Below are 26,632 nucleotides of genomic sequence, written 5' to 3'. Positions count from 1 at the left end.
TTTAACGACAGGCAACACAGATAGGTCAAGATATGGGTGTGTGTGTGGGGGGGGTTAACGACAGGCAACACAGGAAATATAAAACACCCAGCACACACACACCCCCTACCCCCACCCACCCCCACCCCCACCCCGTAGGTCAAGAAATCAGTAAACTCTCAACTCCTGTTCTGAAAGAATGAGATTCGTCTCGTGTGTGAGATAACTAAAGTGTATTAACAGTTATTTCACATCGTAGGTCTAAAGTGGTGACCTAAAACCCCTAACCCAAAGACCTTAAGACCTATTAATGGTCTAACTACTGGTAGAGCTGACCTAGCTAATACAATAATTTATTAAAGGGTAAATGTAATTAACCATACGATTAAAAAAACATTAATCAAGATTAATCCTAATATATAAAAGCCCATGTGAGCACTTCTCTCTCTCTCTCTCTATCTCAATAAGCAGTGACGTCACATGTCACATGTTTATATCACAGAAAGTACACAACACTAATGGTGTCATCTTCCAATTTAAGAATATGAAGAATTGAATTATTTCATTCAAATTTGATTTAGATCTATAGATCTACTTATCGAGACGTACTCTGTGAAATGTGAATTACATTTTAAGAAAACAATAGAAATATTATTGAACAGCCGGGTTTTTAACGAAATCATTTAAGTTTCTTAATCAGTGTGTTCATTTAATATGGTGTTGTGTTGACTAATAATGTATATAATTTGGTTTTTCTAAAAGGTATTGGTAGCCTATGTTCCTTAAAATTGTGCCGGATTTTTAGCTATTTGGTTATTTCTTTGCTTTGTCACTAATATCGTTCAACGTGTAGTAAAGCACATTGCGTTTTGACAAATGGCTATTTTATAAAATATTTTTCTTAAACATGTTTGACATTAAAATTATATAGGCGTATAATTCACGTGTAACGGGTACCGACGGCTAGTATTAATTAATAAGCGTTGTCGTATTTTCAACGCAATGAAATTATTGATTTAATATTCTTTTTACTTTCTCTTATACTGAGTATAGAGGAAGTATTGTAATCGTGCACAAAAATCACATGCAATTTTGACAGTTTTCATCGTTTTACACCTCAGTACTTCATCACATACGGAGTATAGGGGACTTATGTAAATGGGGAAAAATTCTAAATCCAGATGTATCGGCGTTTTACGCGTAATCGAGTCGGAAAATTCGGGCTTTCAAATTTTTCCGTGTGAGGGTGGGGAGGGGGAGGGGTCGGTAGGTGTTTGTGTGTGTGTGTATGTATGTATGTGTGGCTGTGAACGTTACAGGTAGGTTGATGAAATTTCATATGTAAGTTTATATCAAATTTGTAGTTCTGTATGAACTTTTTAGTGATTTCCGGTTACCGGAAGTGGAATTTATTCTACTTTCAGTTTTTCAAAACCCTATAACTCGAGTACTGTTTCTGATAGCTAGATGAAATTAAAAATATAAGTTAAAAATGTAATTCTCTGTTAATTGTCAAACTTGGTCATTTTCGGTGACCGGAAGTATTATTTTACGCTATTTCTGATTTCTCAAAAAACGCATATGAATTTATAAATTACTAATACACCGCACTATTATACACATATTATTTGCGTTCACTTGGTAAGCAATTCTTTTTTCTTGTATCGAAACATGGACTTTGGCAGAAGTGAAATAGTTGCTTGATTTGAAAAATGGACATTTTGTGCAAATAAAATGTCCTTGACCAAGAACAATGTCGTTAAACGGAAAATTTATTTCTAATTTTGTCGAGGCGTCGTCAGGTGTCGTGTGACGTCTGGCACAGGGGGTGGGAGTAGGATGTGATCATTCACCCAGAACCATGTGACTTGACCCCCAGAACCATGTGACTTGACCCCCAGTACCATGTGACTTGACCCCCAGTACCATGTGACTTGACCCACAGAACCATGTGACTTGATCCCCAGTGCCATGTGACTTGACCCCCAGTACCATGTGACTTGACCCCCAGAACCATGTGACTTGACCCCCAGTACCATGTGACTTGACCCCCAGTACCATGTCCAATGTTCCCTCTAAGCTGCGCGGGTGCGCGGCCGCGTAGTGTTTTAGTAAGATAAACATATCCTTGAATAAGACTTTTAGAACAGCGCGCACAGAAAATACATTTCGCACACTAGCTTTAGCCTCATTAGAGGGAACATTGACCACGTCACGTGACCCCCAGTACCATGTGACTTGACCCCCAGTGACCCCCAGTACCATGTGACTTGACCCCCAGTAACCCCCAGTACCATGTGACTTGACCCCCAGTACCATGTGACTTGACCCCCAGTACCATGTGACTTGACCCCCAGTACCATGTGACTTGACCCCCAGTACCATGTGACTTGACCCCCAGTACCATGTGACTTGACCCCCAGTAGCATGTGACTTGACCCCCAGAACCATGTGACTTGACCCCCAGTACCATGTGACTTGACCCCCAGTACCATGTGACTTGACCCCCAGTACCATGTGACTTGACCCCCAGTGCCATGTGACTTGACCCCCAGTACCATGTGACTTGACCCCCAGTACCATGTGACTTGACCCACAGAACCATGTGACTTGACCCCCAGTGCCATGTGACTTGACCCCCAGTACCATGTGACTTGACCCCCAGTGCCATGTGACTTGACCCCCAGTGACCCCCAGTACCATGTGACTTGACCCCCAGTAACCCCCAGTACCATGTGACTTGACCCCCAGTACCATGTGACTTGACCCCCAGTACCATTTAAATGACGTGAAAACGTACACATATTGATAAGGTGGGAAAACGTATACATATTGATAAGGTGGGAAAACGTACACATATTGATAAGGTGGGAAAACGTACACATATTGATAAGGTGGGAAAACGTACACATATTGATAAGGTGGGAAAACGTACACATATTGATAAGGTGGGAAAACGTACACATATATTCCACTAACGTGAAGTGTGTTAAAGATGTCAATAAAATGCCAATAAACAACTTTAGAGGACGCATTCGATAAAAACACAAAATAAAATGATTATCAACTCACGTGGTAGTCATCTATTTATAGAACTTCTCAAGGTCACGTGTGTATCCAGGTAAGACTGCCGTACTCAGCAGCGTCGGTGTGTGTGAGGGCTACAGGTGAGATGTACAACCCCTCATGGTGAGTCCCCTCTCCTGGCTAGAGTGTGATCGGGAAGTCCCGAACTAGCACCACCAGCAGATATTGATTGCCCTCTCCCACTGGCTAGCGGGCGGGAAGCGAGACGGGTGGGTGTGGCGTGCATCACGTGGCTAGACCCAGGGAATCTTGAGGGAGGACTTTTCCTTCACTGATAAAGAAATAAGAACTAAACGAATTGTAAGCGCAGAAAAGAAAAGAAATGAAAAGTGAAATGAAAAAGTAAAATAAAAAAGTAAAAAAAAAATTTAAAAAGGAAAAAAAAAGGAAAATAAAAAGTAAAATGAAAAAGTAAATTATTAAAAGAGCAAAAATTAAAGAGAGAGCTTTGTATGCTCGCATTGTTATAAATTATGTAGCCTCGCTCCCTTTGTTTCAAATCGTATTGCTTAAACCCAACTGTTACAGACTGTATTGCCTAGACCCAAAACATTTTTGTGAGTAGGTAGAAAAACGCCTAGGAGTGTCAGAAAAACTCGCCATTTCTGGGAAAACTCCGTAAAGTGGTCAAAACTGACTAGTCGTATTTCCCTATTCAATCTTTGTAATTTATGTGAAAAACAGGGTAATTTCAACACATATTTTAGGGTACTTAACCTCTGTACATCAGGCTAATTTTTTGCATGCACCTTTATAGATGTTGGTCGGACTCTAAGCCCTTGATGAGGGCTTAAAAAAATGACCGCGAGTGAAATTTTTCTGGACACATACACGCACACACAAAACTGCGGGAACGAATCCTGATCGCTTCAACTATTACTTGAAATCAACTGTTTTCAAACATGATTTTGATTTACCCAAAAAATTCTGCTGTTGAACGAATCAAATTGACATCCCCGCCAATCACCTGCCAATCACCCGACCCATCAAAGGCACTGAGATCAATCAATTTTCTATTTCCGACGGTGTTGAAAAATCCGAGCGGCGAACGATGTGTAATTTTGTTGTGCGGGCAGTGGAGTTGTGAGCGAAAACAAATCACTCGGTCATGTGACAAATGCGAGTTTTATTTTTTTTTCAAGTCCGCCGTTTTTGTGTTGTCTCAGTTCTAGGGCACGTCACATTTAAAGATTAACCAAATTAGATCAGCCAATCTTTGCAAAGTTCAACCGCACGCCGAACTGACTGATTTAGTTGAAAACAAATCACTAAATATAAATCAACAAAAACTAGCCAACAAAGACGACAATCAAGAACAAATCGTGAACAATATTTGGTTCTGAATGCGTGATTTGATCTATCACATTGAGCCGTGACCGACTTTCAACACACCACACCACACACGTCTCGATGTAACGCTAACCTTTAGAGTCCATGACCTGTTTGATCTCAAGACTCCAGCTCCTGTCTGATCTCAAGACTCCAGCTCCTGACCTGTCTGATCTCAAGACTCCAGCTCCTGACCTGTCTGATCTCAAGACTCCAGCTCCTGTCTGATCTCAAGACTCCAGCTCCTGTCCTGTCTGATCTCAAGACTCCAGCTCCTGTCTGATCTCAAGACTCCAGCTCCTGACCTGTCTGATCTCAAGACTCCAGCTCCTGACCTGTCTGATCTCAAGACTCCAGCTCCTGTCTGATCTCAAGACTCCAGCTCCTGTCTGATCTCAAGACTCCAGCTCCTGACCTGTCTGATCTCAAGACTCCAGCTCCTGACCTGTCTGATCTCAAGACTCCAGCTCCTGTCTGATCTCAAGACTCCAGCTCCTCACAGACCTGGCATCCCTCAAGATTTCAACCAATCAGATTTTATCTGGGGTCAGATTGACCTAGGTCTCAGGTTACTTCACCGTAGGCTCTTCTTACTGTGTAGGTGATGTAGGATGCCGCAAGATAGGGTGGAGGTGGTGGATTGTGTGGGAGGGGAGGTGGTGGATTGTGTGGAGGCGGTGGATTGTGTGGGAGGGAAGGTGGTGGATTGTGTGGAGGTGGTGGATTGTGTGGAGGTGGTGGATTGTGTGGACGTGTTCACTGTCCAGTCACCAAGTGTGAGTATCAAACACTTCTCTGATATTAAGAGTGGCAGCAGCCTTTAGCTGATCTCATTTCCCCCCCCCCCCCCTTTCTGGCTGCAAAGTATGTCAGAGCGTGTAGAACAAGGTTTGAGGAGGTGGGGTGTTAGCAGCAGATGGTAGGGTGGGGCGATTGACCCACGCCCAAATAGACAAGCCAAATTAAGAGGACCACAGCATGTTGCCTTATACTTAATTGTATTTACAAGCTTTTATTTAACTCACTTCCTCGTCAGTCGTCAGTCTGTCTAGATCGAAACGCAGGAGTGAAAATTCGGAAACTTCTACTTGACCGACACGATTCACATTTGACACGTGGGTCAAGACATGAAGACAATGCAATCTGAAATTAAATTTGACTTAATTGGATGCCTAATTAATTTTTTATGAATTAATTAAAATTTGGACCGAATTAGTAGGCATGTCTAGCCAACCACACCACACGCGTCATCACGTTCAATAGCTGCGCCATCACGGTACGTTCAATAGCTGCGCCATCACGTTCAGTAAGCGCGCAATGGTTTTTAGTCATGTAACTCTATTGTAAATAAAACATGTAAAGTACTGAAAAAAAATTCATAAAAAACGTTTTAATAACAAGCTTTTATGTAATAATGCACTAAAAAATAGAAAATAAATTATAGACTACTATTTAATTAACTATAAAGAAAAGCGTGGGTCTCTTCTCAAATATTAGTAAAGGTATCCACTCGGTACTAAAGTGACCCACGCTTTTCTTTATAGTAATTTAAATAGTACTCTATAATTTATTTTCTACTTTTTAGTGCATTATTACATAAAAGCTTGTTATTAAAACGTTTTTTATGAATTTTCTGTATTGTACAAATATACACAAATCGTTTTGAATTAGTTTATTTTTAATACCACACTGTATAGATAAAAAATCACAATTTTTCACGGAACTTTTATAAAAATATAACAATGTGAAAATAATCGACAAAATATAAATTTATATATACAGTTCTGAACAATCTGAACATTCGGCTCCTTTGTGTATTTAGGAGGTGGGGAGAGGTTGGGGAGAGGTTGGGGGGAGTTGGGGAGAAGGTGGGGAGCAGTTTTGTTTCTTCCAGGCATCTCTTTAGGGGGGGGGGCGAAGAAAGTCTACCGCCCCCCGAACGAAATGGAATTTGTATAGAAAAAATATACTTTTATCAGTGTCTGGGAACAAACCAGTTGCCAAAACCTTTTTTTTTTTACAAAATAAACATTTTGGTTAAGTTTAAGATGCATATTTGAACATTATTCAAAGAAGTCTTATCACAAAATAATGAAAGCTACTTGACATTATGCATAATGACGCAATAATTATTTTACATGTTTGATGGGAAATATTTTTTAAAAAAAACTGTATTTACGACGAGAAGATGTTTTATTACAAGAAAATATATTTTTAACATTATCAGCTGAAGTCAGTTTTAGGCAAATGGAGCAGGCAATATTCCACAAACATCGACGGTTGATATATTTTCTGTTAACAACATAACGAGAGCCTTTGTAGAACAGATGTGTAGGTGTGTTTGTTGTCCAAAGATGGCGAGATAGGTGTGTTTGTTGTCCAAAGATGGCGAGATAGGTGTGTTTGTTGTCTTTGCGTGTCACGCTCCACGTCACATTAATTAGCCCCAGAGCAACTTGGCTGACCCATATTGGAACCCTGTAAGGCCGTGAGAGCAGACGAGCGGAATATCAGATCAGACGAGTCGCTGGTGGCCCCGGGGGTCAGACAGTTGATGGCCCCCGTGGGTCAGACAGTTGATGGCCCCGTGTGTCAGACAGTTGATGGCCCCATGGGTCAGACAGTTGTTGGCCCCATGGGTCAGACAGTTGATGGCCCCGTGGGTCAGACAGTTGATGGCCCCATGGGTCAGACAGTTGTTGGCCCAGTGGGTCAGACAGTTAATGGCCCCGTGGGTCAGACAGTTGATGGCCCCGTGGGTCAGACAGTTGATGGCCCCGTGGGTCAGACAGTTGATGGCCCCGTGGGTCAGACAGTTGGTGGCCCCGTGGGTCAGACAGTTGATGGCCCCGTGGGTCAGGCAGTTGATGGCCCCGTGGGTCAGGCAGTTGATGGCCCCGTGGGTCAGGCAGTTGATGGCCCCGTGGGTCAGACAGTTGGTGGCCCCGTGGGTCAGACAGTTGATGGCCCCGTGGGTCAGGCAGTTGATGGCCCCGTGGGTCAGGCAGTTGATGGCCCCGTGGGTCAGGCAGTTGATGGCCCCGTGGGTCAGGCAGTTGATGGCCCCCGTGGGTCAGACAGTTGATGGCCCCGTTGGTCAGACAGTTGATGGCCCCGTGGGTCAGGCAGTTGATGGCCCCGTGGGTCAGGCAGTTGATGGCCCCGTGGGTCAGGCAGTTGATGGCCCCGTGGGTCAGGCAGTTGATGGCCCCGTGGGTCAGACAGTTGATGGCCCCGTGGGTCAGTTGATGGCCCCGTGGGTCAGTTGATGGCCCCGTGGGTCAGGCAGTTGATGGCCCCGTGGGTCAGACAGTTGATGGCCCCGTGGGTCAGACAGTTGATGGCCCCGTGGGTCAGTTGATGGCCCCGTGGGTCAGACAGTTGATGGCCCCGTGGGTCAGTTGATGGCCCCGTGGGTCAGACAGTTGATGGCCCCGTGGGTCAGACAGTTGATGGCCCCGTGGGTCAGACAGTTGATGGCCCCGTGGGTCAGACAGTTGTTGGCCCCGTGGGTCAGACAGTTGTTGGCCCCCGTGGGTCAGACAGTTGATGGCCCCGTGGGTCAGTTGATGGCCCCGTGGGTCAGGCAGTTGATGGCCCCGTGGGTCAGACAGTTGATGGCCCCGTGGGTCAGTTGATGGCCCCGTGGGTCAGTTGATGGCCCCGTGGGTCAGACAGTTGTTGGCCCCGTGGGTCAGACAGTTGATGGCCCCATGGTTCAGACAGTTGATGGCCCCGTGGGTCAGCTGATGGCCCCCGTGGGTCAGACAGTTGATGGCCCCATGGGTCAGACAGTTGATGGCCCCGTGGGTCAGCTGATGGCCCCCGTGGGTCAGACAGTTGATGGCCCCGTGGGTCAGACAGTTGATGGCCCCGTGGGTCAGACAGTTGATAGCCCCGTGGGTCAGACAGTTGATGGCCCCGTGGGTCAGACAGTTGATGGTTCAGTGACAGTTGATGGCCCCGTGGGTCAGACAGTTGATGGCCCCATGGGTCAGACAGTTGATGGCCCCATGGGTCAGACAGTTGATGGCCCCATGGGTCAGACAGTTGATGGCCCCATGGGTCAGACAGTTGATGGCCCCGTGGGTCAGACAGTTGATGGCCCCCGTGGGTCAGACAGTTAATGGCCCCGTGGGTCAGACAGTTGATGGCCCCGTGGGTCAGACAGTTGATGGCCCCGTTGGTCAGACAGTTGATGGCCCCGTGGGTCAGACAGTTGAAGGCCCCGTGGGTCAGACAGTTGATGGCCCCGTGGGTCAGACAGTTAATGGCCCCGTGGGTCAGACAGTTGATAGCCCCGTGGGCCAGCTGATGGCCCCCGTGGGTCAGACAGTTGATAGCCCCGTGGGTCAGACACTTGTTGGCCCCGTGGGTCAGACAGTTGTTGGCCCCGTGGGTCAGTTGTTGGCTCCCGTGGGTCAGACAGTTGATGGCCCCGTGGGTCAGACAGCCGAGTCACTGTCCCCCCTGTGGCCTACTGATGAACCGTTGGCCCAGACTCTGGCCGTATGTTGAATGGCCAGGCTTGCTGTCACGTCCGGCATGGCCATGCCGTTGCTGGCCAAAGATCTCAGTGGCCTGCTAGTGCCGGTCAGCCAAAAGGTCAGCATTTCGCCTTTACCCTGAAAGTGTTGAAAAAATGCATAAAAATGTTTTAATAACAAGCTTTTATGAGATATTGCATAAATATGAGAACATAAATGATTTTCTTTAAATCCTAATATATAATAGACCATGTGCGCACTTCTCTCTCTCTGTCCGCAAAATATTTTCGCCGGACATCACGTCAGAATCGGCAGCGATATATGGATACCTTTATACGGACTTTTGTTCAAAATAATATGTTAGATGTTTTAAATGTATAACCACAATTTTATTTAAAGAGAAAAAATAAAAAAATAAAGGCGTATTCGAATGTAGAGAAACAGTTTTAATTATGCAACAGGAAAAGCGTTTATAGTTTTGAAAAAGAATGCATAAAAACAGTGACGTCACTAATGTTTATAAATTAACTAATGGCGTCATCTGCCGTGTTTAGAATAAAAAGAAATGAAATATTTCATTCAAATATTATTTAGATCTACGTACGCTATAAAATTTACACAAAACAATTTTGCTCGGTCTAACCTTTAAAAAAATTTCTATTATGATTCTAAATCTAGATATTCTAGATCATCTAGATCTAGAGATTCTAGATCATCTAGATCTAGAGATTCTAGATCTAGATCTAGATGATCTAGATCTACGGAAAAACTAGACTTACACAGATGTAGACCCTACCTAGATCGAGAATCTATTCAAAGAATACATTTCTATACTAAAGTATTTCAGGCCTTAATTACTAAGCAATTTGCTAATCTCTATAATATATAAAGCAAAGTTGTCGGGTGCCCGATAGGGCAGTTCCCGGCGCCGCAGGCGCTTCAAATTTGGCAGGATCTTGCCTTTGGGCGACAGAAATTCTTGTTACAATGGAGTTGCCTGACTAAAAACTATTGCGCACCAAATGAACATGAAAATGTGAATATAATAGGGCTATAAATTGTAGCACCCCCCCCCGTTATTAATTAGGCATCGAATTTAGTCAAATTTGATGTCAGATGGCATTGTCATTGGGTCTTGACCAACGTGTTAAGTTTGAAACGAATCGGCTGATAGAAGTGCTCGAAATTTCGCTCGGCAATTTTGCTCTATGAGTACAGAGGAATCAAGTTAAATAAAAGCTTATAATAAAAACGTTTACATTTCGCCTTTACCGCTTACACAGTGTGTCTGACCTAAAAGTCCTCTATCATCCCCCCCCCCCCAGTCTAGACAATGTGTCTGACCTTAATGTCCACCATCATCCCCCGCCCCCCCCCACCAGTCTAGTGTGTGTCTGACCTTAATGTCCACTATCACCCCCCCCACCAGTCTAGTGTGTGTCTGACCTTAATGTCCACTATCACCCCCCCCCCACCAGTCTAGTGTGTGTCTGACCTTAATGTCCACTATCACCCCCCCCCCCAGTCTAGTGTGTGTCTGACCTAAAAGTCCTCTATCATCCCCCCCCCCCCCAGTCTAGACAATGTGTCTGACCTTAATGTCCACCATCATCCCCCGCCCCCCCCCACCAGTCTAGTGTGTGTCTGACCTTAATGTCCACTATCACCCCCCCCCACCAGTCTAGTGTGTGTCTGACCTTAATGTCCACCATCATCCCCCGCCCCTCCCCCTCCCCCAGTCTAGACAGTGTGTCTGACCTTAATGTCCACTAACACCCCCTCCCCCTAGTCCAGTGTGTCTGACCTTAATGTCCACCATCATCCCCCGCCCCCCGCCACCAGTCTAGTGTGTGTCTGACCTTAATATCCACTAACACCCCCCCCCCCCTTAGTCCATTGTGCCTGACCTTAATATCCACTATGCCTCTCCCCCTTCCCCCATTCCACTGTGTGTCTGACCTTAATATCCACTATGCCTCTCCCCCCCCCAGACAGTGTGTCTGACCTTAATATCCACTATGCCTCTCCCCCTTCCCCCATTCCACTGTGTGTCTGACCTTAATGTCCACTATCACCCCCCCCCCCCCAGTCTAGTGTGTGTCTGACCTTAATATCCACTATCACCCCCCCCCCAGTCTAGTGTGTGTCTGACCTTAATGTCCACTATCACCCCCACCCCGTCTAGTTAGTGTCTGACCTTAATGTCCACTATCACCCCCCCCCTAGTCCAGTGTGTGTCTGACCTTAATGTCCACTATCACCCCCCCCCCCCCAGTCTAGTGTGTGTCTGACCTTAATGTCCACTATCACCCCCCCCCCAGTCTAGTGTGTGTCTGACCTTAATGTCCACTATCACCCCCCCCCCCCCAGTCTAGTGTGTGTCTGACCTTAATGTCCACTATCACCCCCCCCCCCCCAGTCTAGTGTGTGTCTGACCTTAATATCCACTATCACCCCCCCCCCCAGTCTAGTGTGTGTCTGACCTTAATGTCCACTATCACCCCCCCCCCCCCAGTCTAGTGTGTGTCTGACCTTAATATCCACTATCACCCCCCCCCCCCCAGTCTAGTGTGTGTCTGACCTTAATATCCACTATCACCCCCCCCCCCCAGTCTAGTGTGTGTCTGACCTTAATGTCCACTATCACCCCCCCCCCCAGTCTAGTGTGTGTCTGACCTTAATGTCCACTATCACCCCCCCCCCCAGTCTAGTGTGTGTCTGACCTTAATATCCACTATCACCCCCCCCCCCCCCAGTCTAGTGTGTGTCTGACCTTAATATCCACTATCACCCCCCCCCCCCCCGTCCAGTGTTTGTCTGACCTTAATGTCCACTATCCCTCTCCTCTCTGTGATGAAGCCTTGGATTTGATCCAGCAGAGTGTTCATGGCCTGACTGATGTGGATTCTGTTGGCTGAAGACCAAATACGATTGGTTGTTAAGTGAGTCTATGGTAGAGTTTTGATTGGTTGTTAAATGAGTCTATGATAGAGTTTTGATTGGTTGTTAAGTGAGTCTATGATACAGTTGCGAGTTTTGATTGGTTGATAAGTAGGTTGCAGTTCACTGGGATAGATTAGTGGGTGTATGTTGATGACATGTTGATGATGTGTTCCTGATGTGTTCATGATGTGTTCATGATGTGTTAATTTACTATTGACAGTCTCTCTTACTTGTGTAGCGTGATCCTGATTTAGTCACTTGACTCTGACTAACGTAGACTGTGTGACTCTGATTTAGTCACGTGACTCTGACTTTCGTATACCGTGTGACTCTGACTTACATTGTCCGTGTGACTCTGACTTACGTTGTCCGTGTGACTTTGACTTACGTAGACCGTGTGACTCTGACTTACGTAGACCGTGTGACTCTGACTTACCTAGTCCGTTTGACTCTGACTTACGTAGACCGTGTGACTCTGACTTACGTAGTCCGTGTGACTCTGACTTACGTAGTCCGTGTGACTCTGACTTACGTAGACCGTGTGACTCTGACTTACGTTGTCCGTGTGACTCTGACTTACGTAGACCGTGTGACTCTGACTTACCTAGTCCGTTTGACTCTGACTTACGTAGACCGTGTGACTCTGACTTACGTAGTCCGTGTGACTCTGACTTACGTAGACCGTGTGACTCTGACTTACGTAGTCCGTGTGACTCTGACTTAGTCACGTGACTCTGACTTACGTAGACCGTGTGACTCTGACTTACGTTGTCCGTGTGACTCTGACTTACGTAGACCGTGTGACTCTGACTTACGTAAACCGTGTGACTCTGACTTACGTAGACCGTGTGACTCCATCCTACTGGCAGTGTTGACGGTGTCACCAAACAAACAGTATCTCGGCATTTTGTTGCCGACCACACCCGCTACAGCTGACCCTGGGGACACACGAGGGGTGGGGGAGGTGAGGGGGAGGTTAGGGACATATATAGATAACTAGCTGCATACCCGTGCTCCGCCTCGGTGAATCTTTTTTAAATGTACCAACTTGGGAACTGAACAAAACTAAACACAAACACAAACTCGAACCCAACGCAAACATAAAAGAGAACACAAACACAACACAAAAGAAAACGCAAACACAAAAACAAACACAATGCAAACGCAAAAAAACACAAACGAAAATACTAACACAAGTACAAACGCAACAAAAAAGAAATCGCAAACACAAAAACAAAAACAAACACAAACACAAAGCAAACGCAAAAACACAAACGAAAATACAAACACAAACGCAACACAAACGCAAGCGCAACACGCAAACCCAAACACAAGTACAAGAGAAAAAACAAATGCTAACACAAACACAAAAGACAACGCAAAAACACTGTATACTTAATGTAGTACACAAAAAATTAGTCTTAAAGCTAATAATGTGACGCTGACCCGACTTGTAAAACTGACAGTTTACTTATGACATTGAAATGTGAGACTGACGTGTGAAATTAATATATGACATTAACACAGACATTTAACATTGACACTGTCACGTAACACTGACATGTAGCAGTGACACTGACATTTACATTTACATATGACACTGACACTGACATGTGACACCTGACACTGACATGTGTCACTGACCTGAGTGACATCCAATCCTCAGCTCCACCGTCCTGCCCGGCATGTGGGGTATGGGAAAATCTCTGGTCGTCTTGAGAAGTTCTAGTGCCATTAGGGAGATCTCGGCACAGTGGGCGCTGCCGTTCCTGTAAAAATATTTCTTGTAAGTTTTTAACGAGGCCAATTTTGCTGAAAATTCGAGTTTTTTTTTTTTTGTTTGACTATCATTTTATGGTTTGTACACATTCAAGGGAAGTAGCCGCAAAAACGGTTTGATCATTGAGAAACAGAGTTAGCTCTCTTAACAAGGAACACCATTTGTGGGATACACATGTACGTTTGTGTATGTTAAACAACAAATTATACATTAAAATAAAAAAAAAATAAAATAAAAATAGCCAATTTTTTTGTTTTTGTACAAACTTATTTAGAATAAGAGACAACTAAATATGTAATCATGTAAAATGTTGGGTTTTTTCAGACGTAGAATAATAACCTTTTGCTTTCTACAACTGTAGGGCAAGTCACATGATAGCTTTTAAATCCTTGACCCACCTGTTAGGTAGCCCACTGACCCACCTGTTAGGTAGCCCACTGACCCACCTGTTAGGTAGCCCACTGACCCACCTGTTAGGTAGCCCACTGACCCACCTGTTAGGTAGCCCACTGACCCACCTGTTAGGTAGCCCACTGACCCACTGACTCACTGACCCACCTGTTGGGTAGCCCACTGACGCACTGACCCACCTGTTAGGTGGCCCACTGACCCACTGACCAACCTGTTAGGTAGCCCACTGATCCACCTGTTAGGTAGCCCACTGACCCACCTGTTAGGTAGCCCCCTGACCCACTGACCCACCTGTTAGCTAGCCAACTGACCCACTGACTCACTGACCCACCTGTTGGGTAGCCCACTGACGCACTGACCCACCTGTTAGGTGGCCCACTGACCCACTGACCAACCTGTTAGGTAGCTCACTGACCCACCTGTTAGGTAGCCCACTGACCCACCTGTTAGGTAGCCCCCTGACCCACTGACAGACCTGTTAGGTAGCTCGCTGATCCACCTGTTAGGTAGCCCACTGACCCACTGACCCACTGACCCACCTGTTAGGTAGCCCACTGACCCACTGACCAACCTGTTAGGTAGCCCACTGACCCACTGACCCACCTGTTAGGTAGCCCACTGACTCACTGACCCACCTGTTGGGTAGCCCACTGACGCACTGACCCACCTGTTAGGTGGCCCACTGACCCACTGACCAACCTGTTAGGTAGCCCACTGACCCACCTGTTAGGTAGCCCACTGATCCACCTGTTAGGTAGCCCACTGACCCACCTGTTAGGTGGCCCACTGACCCACTGACCAACCTGTTAGGTAGCCCACTGACCCACCTGTTAGGTAGCCCACTGACCCACCTGTTAGGTAGCCCGCTGATCCACCTGTTAGGTAGCCCACTGACCCACCTGTTAGGTGGCCCACTGACCCACTGACCAACCTGTTAAGTAGCCCACTGACCCACTGACCCACCTGTTAGGTAGCCCGCTGATCCACCTGTTAGGTAGCCCACTACCTACTGATCCACCTGTTAGGTAGCCCACTGACCCACCTGTTGGCTAGCCCACTGACCCACCTGTTAGGTAGCCCGTTGAACCACCTGTTAGGTAGCCCACTGACCCACTGACCCACCTGTTGGGTAGCCCATTGACCCAGCTGTTAGGTAGCCCGTTGACCCACCTGTTAGGTAGCCCACTGACCCACCTGTTAGGTAGCCCACTGACCCACCTGTTGGGCTAGCCCACTGACCCACCTGTTAGGTAGCTCACTGACCCACTGACCCACCTGTTAGGTAGCTCACTGACCCACCTGTTAGGTAGCCCATTGACCCACTGACCCACCTGTTAGGTAGCCCACTGACCCACCTGTTAGGTAGCCCGCTAACCCACTGACCCACCTGTTAGGTAGTCCACCGACCCACTGACCCACCTGTTAGGTAGCCCACTGACCCACCTGTTGGGTAGCCTACTGACCACCTGTTAGATAGCCCACTGACCCACCTGTTAGGTAGCCCACTGACCCACTGACCCACCTTTTAGGTAGCCTACTGACCCACTGACCCACCTGTTAGGTAGCCCACTGACCCACCTGTTAGGTAGCTCACTGACCCACTGACCCACTGACCCACCTGTTAGGTAGCCCACTGACCCACCTGTTAGGTAGCCCACTGACCCACCTGTTAAGGCCCATTGACCCACTGACCCACCTGTTAGGTAGCCCACTGACCCACCTGTTAGGTAGCCCACCGACCCACTGACCCACCTGTTAGGTAGCCCACTGACCCATCTGTTAGGTAGCCCACTGACCCACCTGTTAGGTAGCCCACTGACCCACCTGTTAGGTAGCCTACTGACCCACTGACCAACCTGTTAGGTAGCCCACTGACCCACTGACCAACCTGTTAGGTAGCCCACCGACTCACTGACCCACCTGTTAGGTAGCCCACTGACCCACCTGTTGGGTAGCCCACTGACCCACCTGTTAGATAGCCCACTAACCCACCTGTTAGGTAGCCCACTGACCCACTGACTCACCTGTTAGGTAGCCCACTGACCCACTGACTCACCTGTTAGGTAGCCCACCGACCCACTGACCCACCTGTTAGGTAGCCCACTGACCCACCTGTTGGGTAGCCCACTGACCCACCTGTTAGATAGCCTACTAACCCACCTGTTAGGTAGCCCACTAACCCACCTGTTAGGTAGCCCACTGACCCACCTGTTAGATAGCCCACTGACCCACCTGTTAGGTAGCCCACTGACCCACCTGTTAGATAGCCCACTAACCCACCTGTTAGATAGCCCACAAACCCACCTGTTAGGTAGCCCACTAACCCACCTGTTGGGTAGCCCACTGACCCACCTGTTAGATAGCCCACTAACCCACCTGTTAGGTAGCCCACTAACCCACTGACCCACCTGTTAGGTAGCCCACCGACCCACTAACCCACCTGTTAGGTAGCCCACTGACCCACTAACCCACCTGTTAGGTAGTCCACTGACCCACCTGTTGGGTAGCCCACTGACCCACCTGTTAGGTAGCCCACTGACCCACTGACCCACCTGTTAGGTAGCCCACTGACCCACCTGTTAGGTAGCCCACTGACCCACCTGTTAGGTAGCCCATTGACCCACTGACCCACCTGTTAGGTAGCTCACTGACCCACCTGTTAAGTAGCCCATTGACCCACTGACCCACCTGTTAGGTAGCTCACTGACCCACCTGTTAAGTAGCCCATTGACCCACTGACCCACCTGTTAGGTAGCCCACTGACCCACCTGTTAGGTAGCCCACTAACCCACTGACCCACCTGTTAGGTAGCCCACCGACCCACTGACCCACCTGTAAGGTAGCCCACTGACCCACCTGTTGGGTAGCCCACTGACCCACCTGTTAGATAGCCCACTGACCCACCTGTTAGGTAGCCCACTGACCCACCTTTTAGGTAGCCTACTGACCCATCTGTTAGGTAGCCCACTGACCTACCTGTTAGGTAGCCCACTGACCCACCTGTTAGGTAGCCTACTGACCCACTGACCAACCTGTTAGGTAGCCAACTGACCCACTGACCCACCTGTTAGGTAGCCCACTGACCCACCTGTTGGGTAGCCCACTGACCCACTGACCAACCTGTTAGGTAGCCCACTGACCCACCTGTTAGGTAGCCCACTGACCCACCTGTTAGATAGCCCACTGACCCACCTGTTAGGTAGCCCACTGACCCACTGACCCACCTTTTAGGTAGCCTACTGACCCACTGACCAACCTGTTAGGTAGCCCACTGACCCACCTGTTAGGTAGCCCACTGACCCACCTGTTAGGTAGCCCACTGACCCACCTGTTAGGTAGCCCACTGACCCACCTGTTAGGTAGCCCACTGACCCACTGACCCACCTGTTAGGTAGCCCACTGACCCACTGACCCACCTGTAAGGTAGCCCACTGACCCACTGAGCCACCTGTTAGGTAGCCCACTGACCCACTGACCCACCTGTTAGGTAGCCCACTGACCCACTGACCCACCTGTTAGGTAGCCCACTGACCCACTGACCCACCTGTTAGGTAGCCCACTGACCCACCTGTTAGGTAGCCTTTTAAACCACCTGTTAGCTAGCCCACTGACCCACTGACCCACCTGTTAGGTAGCCCGCTGACCCACTGACCCACTGACCCACCTGTTAGGTAGCCCGCTGACCCACCTGTTGGGTAGCCCACTGACCCACTGACCAACCTGTTAGGTAGCCCACTGACCCACCTGTTAGGTAGCCCACTGACCCACCTGTTAGGTAGCCCACTGACCTACCTGTTAGGTAGCCCACTGACCCACCTGTTAGGTAGCCCACTGACCCACCTGTTAGGTAGCCCACTGACCCACTGACCCACCTGTTAGGTAGCCCACTGACCCACTGACCCACCTGTAAGGTAGCCCACTGACCCACTTAGCCACCTGTTAGGTAGCCCACTGACCCACTGACCCACCTGTTAGGTAGCCCACTGACCCACTGACCCACCTGTTAGGTAGCCCACTGACCCACTGACCCACCTGTTAGGTAGCCCACTGACCCACCTGTTAGGTAGCCTTTTAACCCACCTGTTAGCTAGCCCACTGACCCACTGACCCACCTGTTAGGTAGCCCGCTGACCCACTGACCCACTGACCCACCTGTTAGGTAGCCCGCTGACCCAATGACCCACTGACCCACCTGTTAGGTAGCCCACTGACCCACTGACCCACCTGTTAGGTAGCCCACTGACCCACCTGTTATGTAGCCTTTTAACCCACCTGTTAGCTAGCCCACTGACTCACTGACCCACCTGTTAGGTAGCCCGCTGACCCACTGACCCACTGACCCACCTGTTAGGTAGCCCGCTGACCCAATGACCCACTGACCCACCTGTTAGGTAGCCCACTGACCCACTGACCCACCTGTTAGGTAGCCCACTGACCCACCTGTTAGGTAGCCCGCTGACCCAATGACCCACTGACCCACCTGTTAGGTAGCCCACTGACCCACTGACCCACCTGTTAGGTAGCCCACTGACCCACTGACCCACCTGTTAGGTAGCCCACTGACCCACTGACCCACCTGTTAGGTAGCCCACTGACCCACTGACCCACTGACCCACTGACCCACTGACCCACCTGTTAGGTAGCCCACTGACCCACCTGTTAGGTAGCCCACTGACCCACCTGTTAGGTAGCCCACTGACCCACCTGTTAGGTAGCCCACTGACCCACTGACCCACTGACCCACCTGTTAGGTAGCCCACTGACCCACTGACCCACTGGACCACTGACCCACTGACCCACCTGTTAGGTAGCCCACTGACCCACCTGTTAGGTAGCCCACTGACCCACTGACCCACTGACCCACTGACCCACTGACCCACTGACCCACTGACCCACTGACCCACCTGTTAGGTAGCCCACTGACCCACTGACCCACTGACCCACTGACCCACCTGTTAGGTAGCCCACTGACCCACCTGTTAGGTAGCCCACTGACCCACTGACCCACTGACCCACCTGTTAGGTAGCCCACTGACCCACCTGTTAGGTAGCCCGCTGACCACCATGTAAGCATCCCCAATGGTTTCCACCTTGTACACGTCATAGTGGTCAAGTATGTCGTCAAAGATTTGGTACAGCTTGTTCAGTAGGATCACCACCTGTAGAAGGAAAAGTCACCACATGTCACCACATGTCACCACAAGTCACCACAAGTCACCACATGTCACCACATGTCACCACATGTCACCACATGTCACCACAAGTCACCACAAGTAAGGTTTCAGGTCAAGTAAAACGTCACCATCTGTTTGGTAAAGAGATTGTCAGCATCATTGGAAAGAGAACACTACTTAGATCGCTTTGACTTTCTTCAGATTTAAAAACAAAAATCCATAAACAACATTTTAACAACAAGCTATGATGTAATAATGCACTAAAAAGGAGAAAACAAATGGATTTTCTTTAGATAAATTATAACACACTACTATTTACATAACTATAAACAAAACAACTATAAACTGTAAATACAACATCACGTGATACCTATCTTTAGAGGGGTCATGTGTAAACAAAAGATCACGTGATACCCACCTGTAGGGGGGTGCTGGCAGCAGAGATCTCAGTGAAGCTGACGATGTCACTGAAGAACAAGGTCACCTGACGGTCCAAGAGAAAAAACTTACAGACCTACACAGGTGTAAAATTACACACCTTACACACCTTACACATTTCACACACCTTACACACCTTACACACCTCACACACCTCACACACCTCACACACCTAACACATCTCACACATCTCACACATCTCACACACCTCACACACCTCACACATCTCACAGTATCTTACACACCTCACACACCTCACACATCTCACACACCTCACAGTATCTTACACACCTCACACACCTCACACATCTCACAGTATCTTACACACCTCACACACCTCACACACCTAACACATCTCACACATCTCACACACCTCACACATCTCACACACCTTACACACCTCACACACCTCACACACCTCACACACCTCACACATCTCACAGTATCTTACACACCTCACACACCTCACACACCTCACACACCTCACACACCTCACAGTATCTTACACACCTCACACACCTAACACATCTCACACACCTCACACACCTAACACATCTCACACACCTCACACACCTTACACATCTCACACACCTTACACTTCTCACACACCTTACACATCTCACACACCTCACACACCTAACACATCTCACACATCTCACACACCTCACACATTTCACAGTATCTTACACACCTCACACACCTAACACATCTCACACACCTCACACATTTCACACACCTTACACATCTCACAGTATCTTACACGCCATGACATTTGTATAGGTGTACAATCACACACCTCACTTTATCTTACACACAATGTTATAATCAAAATTGCAGGGGGTCTAACCACTTGTGTTCTTTTAAGTAGTGAGTGGAGCGAATGCCTTGTTTCCTTGTGTTAGGTGGAGTTTTGCCATCTCCACTGTTAGTGGACTCATGAACTGGGTTTCTTTCGGGCATTATTAAGGCAGTTACAATTTATGGGGGGGGGGGGGTTAAAACTTTTGGGGAGTGGGATCGGCTTGCAGTATATATATATATATATATATATATATATATATATATATATATATATATATATATATATATATATATATATATATATATATATATATATATATATATATATATATATATAGTGTATTGAAAATGTTCTCTTATTTTCATCTGGGGAGGGCGGCGGTGGTCCTACTCTGGGTGCCCCACCTACGCCACCCTCGAAGCGATTTTTTTTTACACCCAGCCGCCTATTATTCCCCATCATGAGTCAGGTACCCATCAGAGCTGGGTGGACTCAGGGACGCCCTACAGTCAGGTACCCATCAGAGCTGGGTGGACTCAGGGACGTCCTCAGGGACGCCCCCCCCCCCCGTCCTACCTGCTCATAATACTCGGCGTTGACTGAGGTGTGCATCTTGAGCTGCTGGGCCACGGACTTGGGCAACATCTGGTACAGCAGACTGTCTGAGCGCTGTTTCTCTATGATCAGCTGCTGGGACTTGTGGGAGGCCTCGATGGCGTAGTTCTGGAACATAAGGGGGGGGGGTTAGTTCTGGAACATAAGGGGGGGGGTTAGTTCTGGAACATAAGGGGGTGGGGGGTTAGTTCTGGAACATAAGGGGGGGGGGTTAGTTCTGGAACATAAGGGGGGGTTAGTTCTGGAACATAAGGGGGGGTTAGTTCTGGAACATAAGGGGTGGGTTAGTTCTGGAACATAAGGGGAGGGAGGGGTTAGTTCTGGAACATTAGGGGGGGGGGGGGGGGGTTAGTTCTAAAACATAAGGGGGAGGGGGGTTAGTTCTGGAACATAAGGGGCGGGGGGTTAGTTCTGGAACATAAGGGGGGTTAGTTCTTGAACATAAGGGGTGGGTTAGTTCTGGAACATAAGGGGAGGGAGGGGTTAGTTCTGGAACATTAGGGGGGGGGGTTAGTTCTAAAACATAAGGGGGAGGGGGGGGGGTTAGTTCTGGAACATAAGGGGCGGGGGGTTAGTTCTGGAACATAGGGGGGGTGCTAGTTCTGGGACATGAGTTTGTCTCACCTGAATGGACATGGTCAAGGTGTGCATGTCTCACCTGAATGGACATGGTCAAGGTGTGCATGAGTTTGTCTCACCTGAATGGACATGGTCAAGATGTGCATGTCTCACCTGAATGGACATGGTCAAGGTGTGCATGTCTCACCTGAATGGACATGGTCAAGGTGTGCATGAGTTTGTCTCACCTGAATGGACATGGTCAAGGTGTGCATGAGTTTGTCTCACCTGAATGGACATGGTCAAGGTGTGCATGTCTCACCTGAATGGACATGGTCAAGGTGTGCATGAGTTTGTCTCACCTGAATGGACATGGTCAAGGTGTGCATGAGTTTGTCTCACCTGAATGGACATGGTCAAGGTGTGCATGTCTCACCTGAATAGACATGGTCAAGGTGTGCATGTCTCACCTGAATGGACATGGTCAAGGTGTGCATGAGTTTGTCTCACCTGAATGGACATGGTCACGGTGTGCATGTCTCACCTGAATGGACATGGTCAAGGTGTGCATGAGTTTGTCTCACCTGAATGGACATGGTCAAGGTGTGCATGTCTCACCTGAATGGACATGGTCAAGGTGTGCATGTCTCACCTGAATGGACATGGTCAAGATGTGCATGTCTCACCTGAATGGACATGGTCAAGGTGTGCATGTCTCACCTGAATGGACATGGTCAAGGTGTGCATGAGTTTGTCTCACCTGAATGGACATGGTCAAGGTGTGCATGAGTTTGTCTCACCTGAATGGACATGGTCAAGATGTGCATGTCTCACCTGAATGGACATGGTCAAGGTGTGCATGTCTCACCTGAATGGACATGGTCAAGGTGTGCATGAGTTTGTCTCACCTGAATGGACATGGTCAAGATGTGCATGTCTCACCTGAATGGACATGGTGAAGGTGTGCATGTCTCACCTGAATGGACATGGTCAAGGTGTGCATGAGTTTGTCTCACCTGAATGGACATGGTCAAGGTGTGCATGAGTTTGTCTCACCTGAATGGACATGGTCAAGGTGTGCATGTCTCACCTGAATGGACATGGTCAAGATGTGCATGAGTTTGTCTCACCTGAATGGACATGGTCAAGGTGTGCATGAGTTTGTCTCACCTGAATGGACATGGTCAAGGTGTGCATGTCTCACCTGAATAGACATGGTCAAGGTGTGCATGTCTCACCTGAATGGACATGGTCTAGGTGTGCATGAGTTTGTCTCACCTGAATGGACATGGTCACGGTGTGCATGTCTCACCTGAATGGACATGGTCAAGGTGTGCATGTCTCACCTGAATGGACATGGTCAAGGTGTGCATGTCTCACCTGAATGGACATGGTCAAGGTGTGCATCAGTTTGTCTCACCTGAATGGACATGGTCAAGGTGTGCATAAGTTTGTCTCACCTGAATGTACATGGTCATGGTGTGCATGTCTCACCTGAATGGACATGGTCAAGGTGTGCATGAGTTTGTCTCACCTGAATGGACATGGTCAAGGTGTGCATGAGTTTGTCTCACCTGAATGGACATGGTCAAGGTGTGCATGTCTCACCTGAATAGACATGGTCAAGGTGTGCATGTCTCACCTGAATGGACATGGTCAAGGTGTGCATGAGTTTGTCTCACCTGAATGGACATGGTCACGGTGTGCATGTCTCACCTGAATGGACATGGTCAAGGTGTGCATGTCTCACCTGAATGGACATGGTCAAGGTGTGCATGAGTTTGTCTCACCTGAATGGACATGGTCAAGGTGTGCATGTCTCACCTGAATGGACATGGTCAAGGTGTGCATGAGTTTGTCTCACCTGAATGGACATGGTCAAGGTGTGCATGAGTTTGTCTCACCTGAATGGACATGGTCAAGGTGTGCATGAGTTTGTCTCACCTGAATGGACATGGTCAAGATGTGCATGTCTCACCTGAATGGACATGGTCAAGGTGTGCATGAGTTTGTCTCACCTGAATGGACATGGTCAAGGTGTGCATGTCTCACCTGAATGGACATGGTCAAGGTGTGCATGTCTCACCTGAATGGACATGGTCAAGGTGTGCATGAGTTTGTCTCACCTGAATGGACATGGTCAAGGTGTGCATGTCTCACCTGAATGGACATGGTCAAGGTGTGCATGAGTTTGTCTCACCTGAATGGACATGGTCAAGGTGTGCATGTCTCACCTGAATGGACATGGTCAAGGTGTGCATGAGTTTGTCTCACCTGAATGGACATGGTCAAGGTGTGCATGAGTTTGTCTCACCTGAATGGACATGGTCAAGGTGTGCATGTCTCACCTGAATAGACATGGTCAAGGTGTGCATGTCTCACCTGAATGGACATGGTCAAGGTGTGCATGAGTTTGTCTCACCTGAATGGACATGGTCACGGTGTGCATGTCTCACCTGAATGGACATGGTCAAGGTGTGCATGTCTCACCTGAATGGACATGGTCAAGGTGTGCATGAGTTTGTCTCACATGAATGGACATGGTCAAGGTGTGCATGTCTCACCTGAATGGACATGGACAAGGTGTGCATGTCTCACCTGAATGGACATGGTCAAGATGTGCATGTCTCACCTGAATGGACATGGTCAAGGTGTGCATGTCTCACCTGAATGGACATGGTCAAGGTGTGCATGAGTTTGTCTCACCTGAATGGACATGGTCAAGGTGTGCATGTCTCACCTGAATGGACATGGTCAAGGTGTGCATGAGTTTGTCTCACCTGAATGGACATGGTCAAGGTGTGCATGAGTTTGTCTAGCCTGAATGGACATGGTCAAGGTGTGCATGAGTTTGTCTCACCTGAATGGACATGGTCAAGATGTGCATGTCTCACCTGAATGGACATGGTCAAGGTGTGCATGTCTCACCTGAATGGACATGGTCAAGGTGTGCATGAGTTTGTCTCACCTGAATGGACATGGTCAAGATGTGCATGTCTCACCTGAATGGACATGGTCAAGGTGTGCATGTCTCACCTGAATGGACATGGTCAAGGTGTGCATGAGTTTGTCTCACCTGAATGGACATGGTCAAGGTGTGCATGAGTTTGTCTCACCTGAATGGACATGGTCAAGGTGTGCATGTCTCACCTGAATGGACATGGTCAAGGTGTGCATGAGTTTGTCTCACCTGAATGGACATGGTCAAGGTGTGCATGAGTTTGTCTCACCTGAATGGACATGGTCAAGGTGTGCATGTCTCACCTGAATAGACATGGTCAAGGTGTGCATGTCTCACCTGAATGGACATGGTCAAGGTGTGCATGAGTTTGTCTCACCTGAATGGACATGGTCACGGTGTGCATGTCTCACCTGAATGGACATGGTCAAGGTGTGCATGAGTTTGTCTCACCTGAATGGACATGGTCAAGGTGTGCATGTCTCACCTGAATGGACATGGTCAAGGTGTGCATGTCTCACCTGAATGAACATGGTCAAGATGTGCATGTCTCACCTGAATGGACATGGTCAAGGTGTGCATGTCTCACCTGAATGGACATGGTCAAGGTGTGCATGAGTTTGTCTCACCTGAATGGACATGGTCAAGGTGTGCATGAGTTTGTCTCACCTGAATGGACATGGTCAAGATGTGCATGTCTCACCTGAATGGACATGGTCAAGGTGTGCATGTCTCACCTGAATGGACATGGTCAAGGTGTGCATGAGTTTGTCTCACCTGAATGGACATGGTCAAGATGTGCATGTCTCACCTGAATGGACATGGTGAAGGTGTGCATGTCTCACCTGAATGGACATGGTCAAGGTGTGCATGAGTTTGTCTCACCTGAATGGACATGGTCAAGTTGTGCATGAGTTTGTCTCACCTGAATGGACATGGTCAAGGTGTGCATGTCTCACCTGAATGGACATGGTCAAGATGTGCATGAGTTTGTCTCACCTGAATGGACATGGTCAAGGTGTGCATGAGTTTGTCTCACCTGAATGGACATGGTCAAGGTGTGCATGTCTCACCTGAATAGACATGGTCAAGGTGTGCATGTCTCACCTGAATGGACATGGTCTAGGTGTGCATGAGTTTGTCTCACCTGAATGGACATGGTCACGGTGTGCATGTCTCACCTGAATGGACATGGTCAAGGTGTGCATGTCTCACCTGAATGGACATGGTCAAGGTGTGCATGTCTCACCTGAATGGACATGGTCAAGGTGTGCATCAGTTTGTCTCACCTGAATGGACATGGTCAAGGTGTGCATAAGTTTGTCTCACCTGAATGTACATGGTCAAGGTGTGCATGTCTCACCTGAATGGACATGGTCAAGGTGTGCATGAGTTTGTCTCACCTGAATGGACATGGTCAAGGTGTGCATGAGTTTGTCTCACCTGAATGGACATGGTCAAGGTGTGCATGTCTCACCTGAATAGACATGGTCAAGGTGTGCATGTCTCACCTGAATGGACATGGTCAAGGTGTGCATGAGTTTGTCTCACCTGAATGGACATGGTCACGGTGTGCATGTCTCACCTGAATGGACATGGTCAAGGTGTGCATGTCTCACCTGAATGGACATGGTCAAGGTGTGCATGAGTTTGTCTCACCTGAATGGACATGGTCAAGGTGTGCATGTCTCACCTGAATGGACATGGTCAAGGTGTGCATGAGTTTGTCTCACCTGAATGGACATGGTCAAGGTGTGCATGAGTTTGTCTCACCTGAATGGACATGGTCAAGGTGTGCATGAGTTTGTCTCACCTGAATGGACATGGTCAAGATGTGCATGTCTCACCTGAATGGACATGGTCAAGGTGTGCATGAGTTTGTCTCACCTGAATGGACATGGTCACGGTGTGCATGTCTCACCTGAATGGACATGGTCAAGGTGTGCATGTCTCACCTGAATGGACATGGTCAAGGTGTGCATGAGTTTGTCTCACCTGAATGGACATGGTCAAGGTGTGCATGAGTTTGTCTCACCTGAATGGACATGGTCAAGATGTGCATGTCTCACC

The 26,632-nt window shown here is 48.2% G+C and overlaps 3 protein-coding genes across 3 annotated transcripts in view; 2 read left to right on the top strand and 1 right to left on the bottom strand.

Moving 5' to 3' along the window:
* The first annotated feature begins 4,500 nt into the window (after window positions 1-4,500).
* LOC131944020 (tetra-peptide repeat homeobox protein 1-like) lies at window positions 4,501-7,480 on the top strand. The gene is made up of 2 exons (XM_059304461.1): window positions 4,501-4,617; window positions 6,881-7,480. The coding sequence occupies exons 1-2, from the start codon at window positions 4,501-4,503 to the stop codon at window positions 7,478-7,480; spliced, it is 717 nt and encodes a 238-aa protein (XP_059160444.1).
* Window positions 7,481-8,108: 628 nt separating this feature from the next.
* LOC131944019 (uncharacterized) lies at window positions 8,109-8,522 on the top strand. The gene has a single exon (XM_059304460.1). It carries the CDS (start codon window positions 8,109-8,111, stop codon window positions 8,520-8,522), a length of 414 nt encoding a protein of 137 aa, XP_059160443.1.
* Window positions 8,523-8,814: 292 nt separating this feature from the next.
* LOC131944018 (uncharacterized) overlaps window positions 8,815-26,632 on the bottom strand; it is a 41,231-nt gene continuing 23,413 nt past the window's right edge. Inside the window, exons 9-16 of the mRNA XM_059304459.1 lie at window positions 21,007-21,153; window positions 19,609-19,674; window positions 19,057-19,175; window positions 13,470-13,594; window positions 12,665-12,763; window positions 12,310-12,429; window positions 11,705-11,796; window positions 8,815-9,020 (exon numbers count right to left, since the gene is read on the bottom strand). Of these exons, the coding sequence (XP_059160442.1) occupies window positions 8,841-9,020; window positions 11,705-11,796; window positions 12,310-12,429; window positions 12,665-12,763; window positions 13,470-13,594; window positions 19,057-19,175; window positions 19,609-19,674; window positions 21,007-21,153 (948 nt within the window). The 3' untranslated portion in view covers window positions 8,815-8,840. The remainder of the gene's footprint in view (window positions 9,021-11,704; window positions 11,797-12,309; window positions 12,430-12,664; window positions 12,764-13,469; window positions 13,595-19,056; window positions 19,176-19,608; window positions 19,675-21,006; window positions 21,154-26,632) is intronic.

The sequence above is a fragment of the Physella acuta genome, unplaced genomic scaffold, assembly GCF_028476545.2.
Source record: "Physella acuta isolate Inbredline_101_S28 unplaced genomic scaffold, ASM2847654v3 ptg000476l, whole genome shotgun sequence".
Classification (NCBI taxonomy): Eukaryota; Metazoa; Mollusca; class Gastropoda; family Physidae; genus Physella; species Physella acuta.
This window is presented reverse-complemented; position numbering and strand designations above follow the sequence as displayed.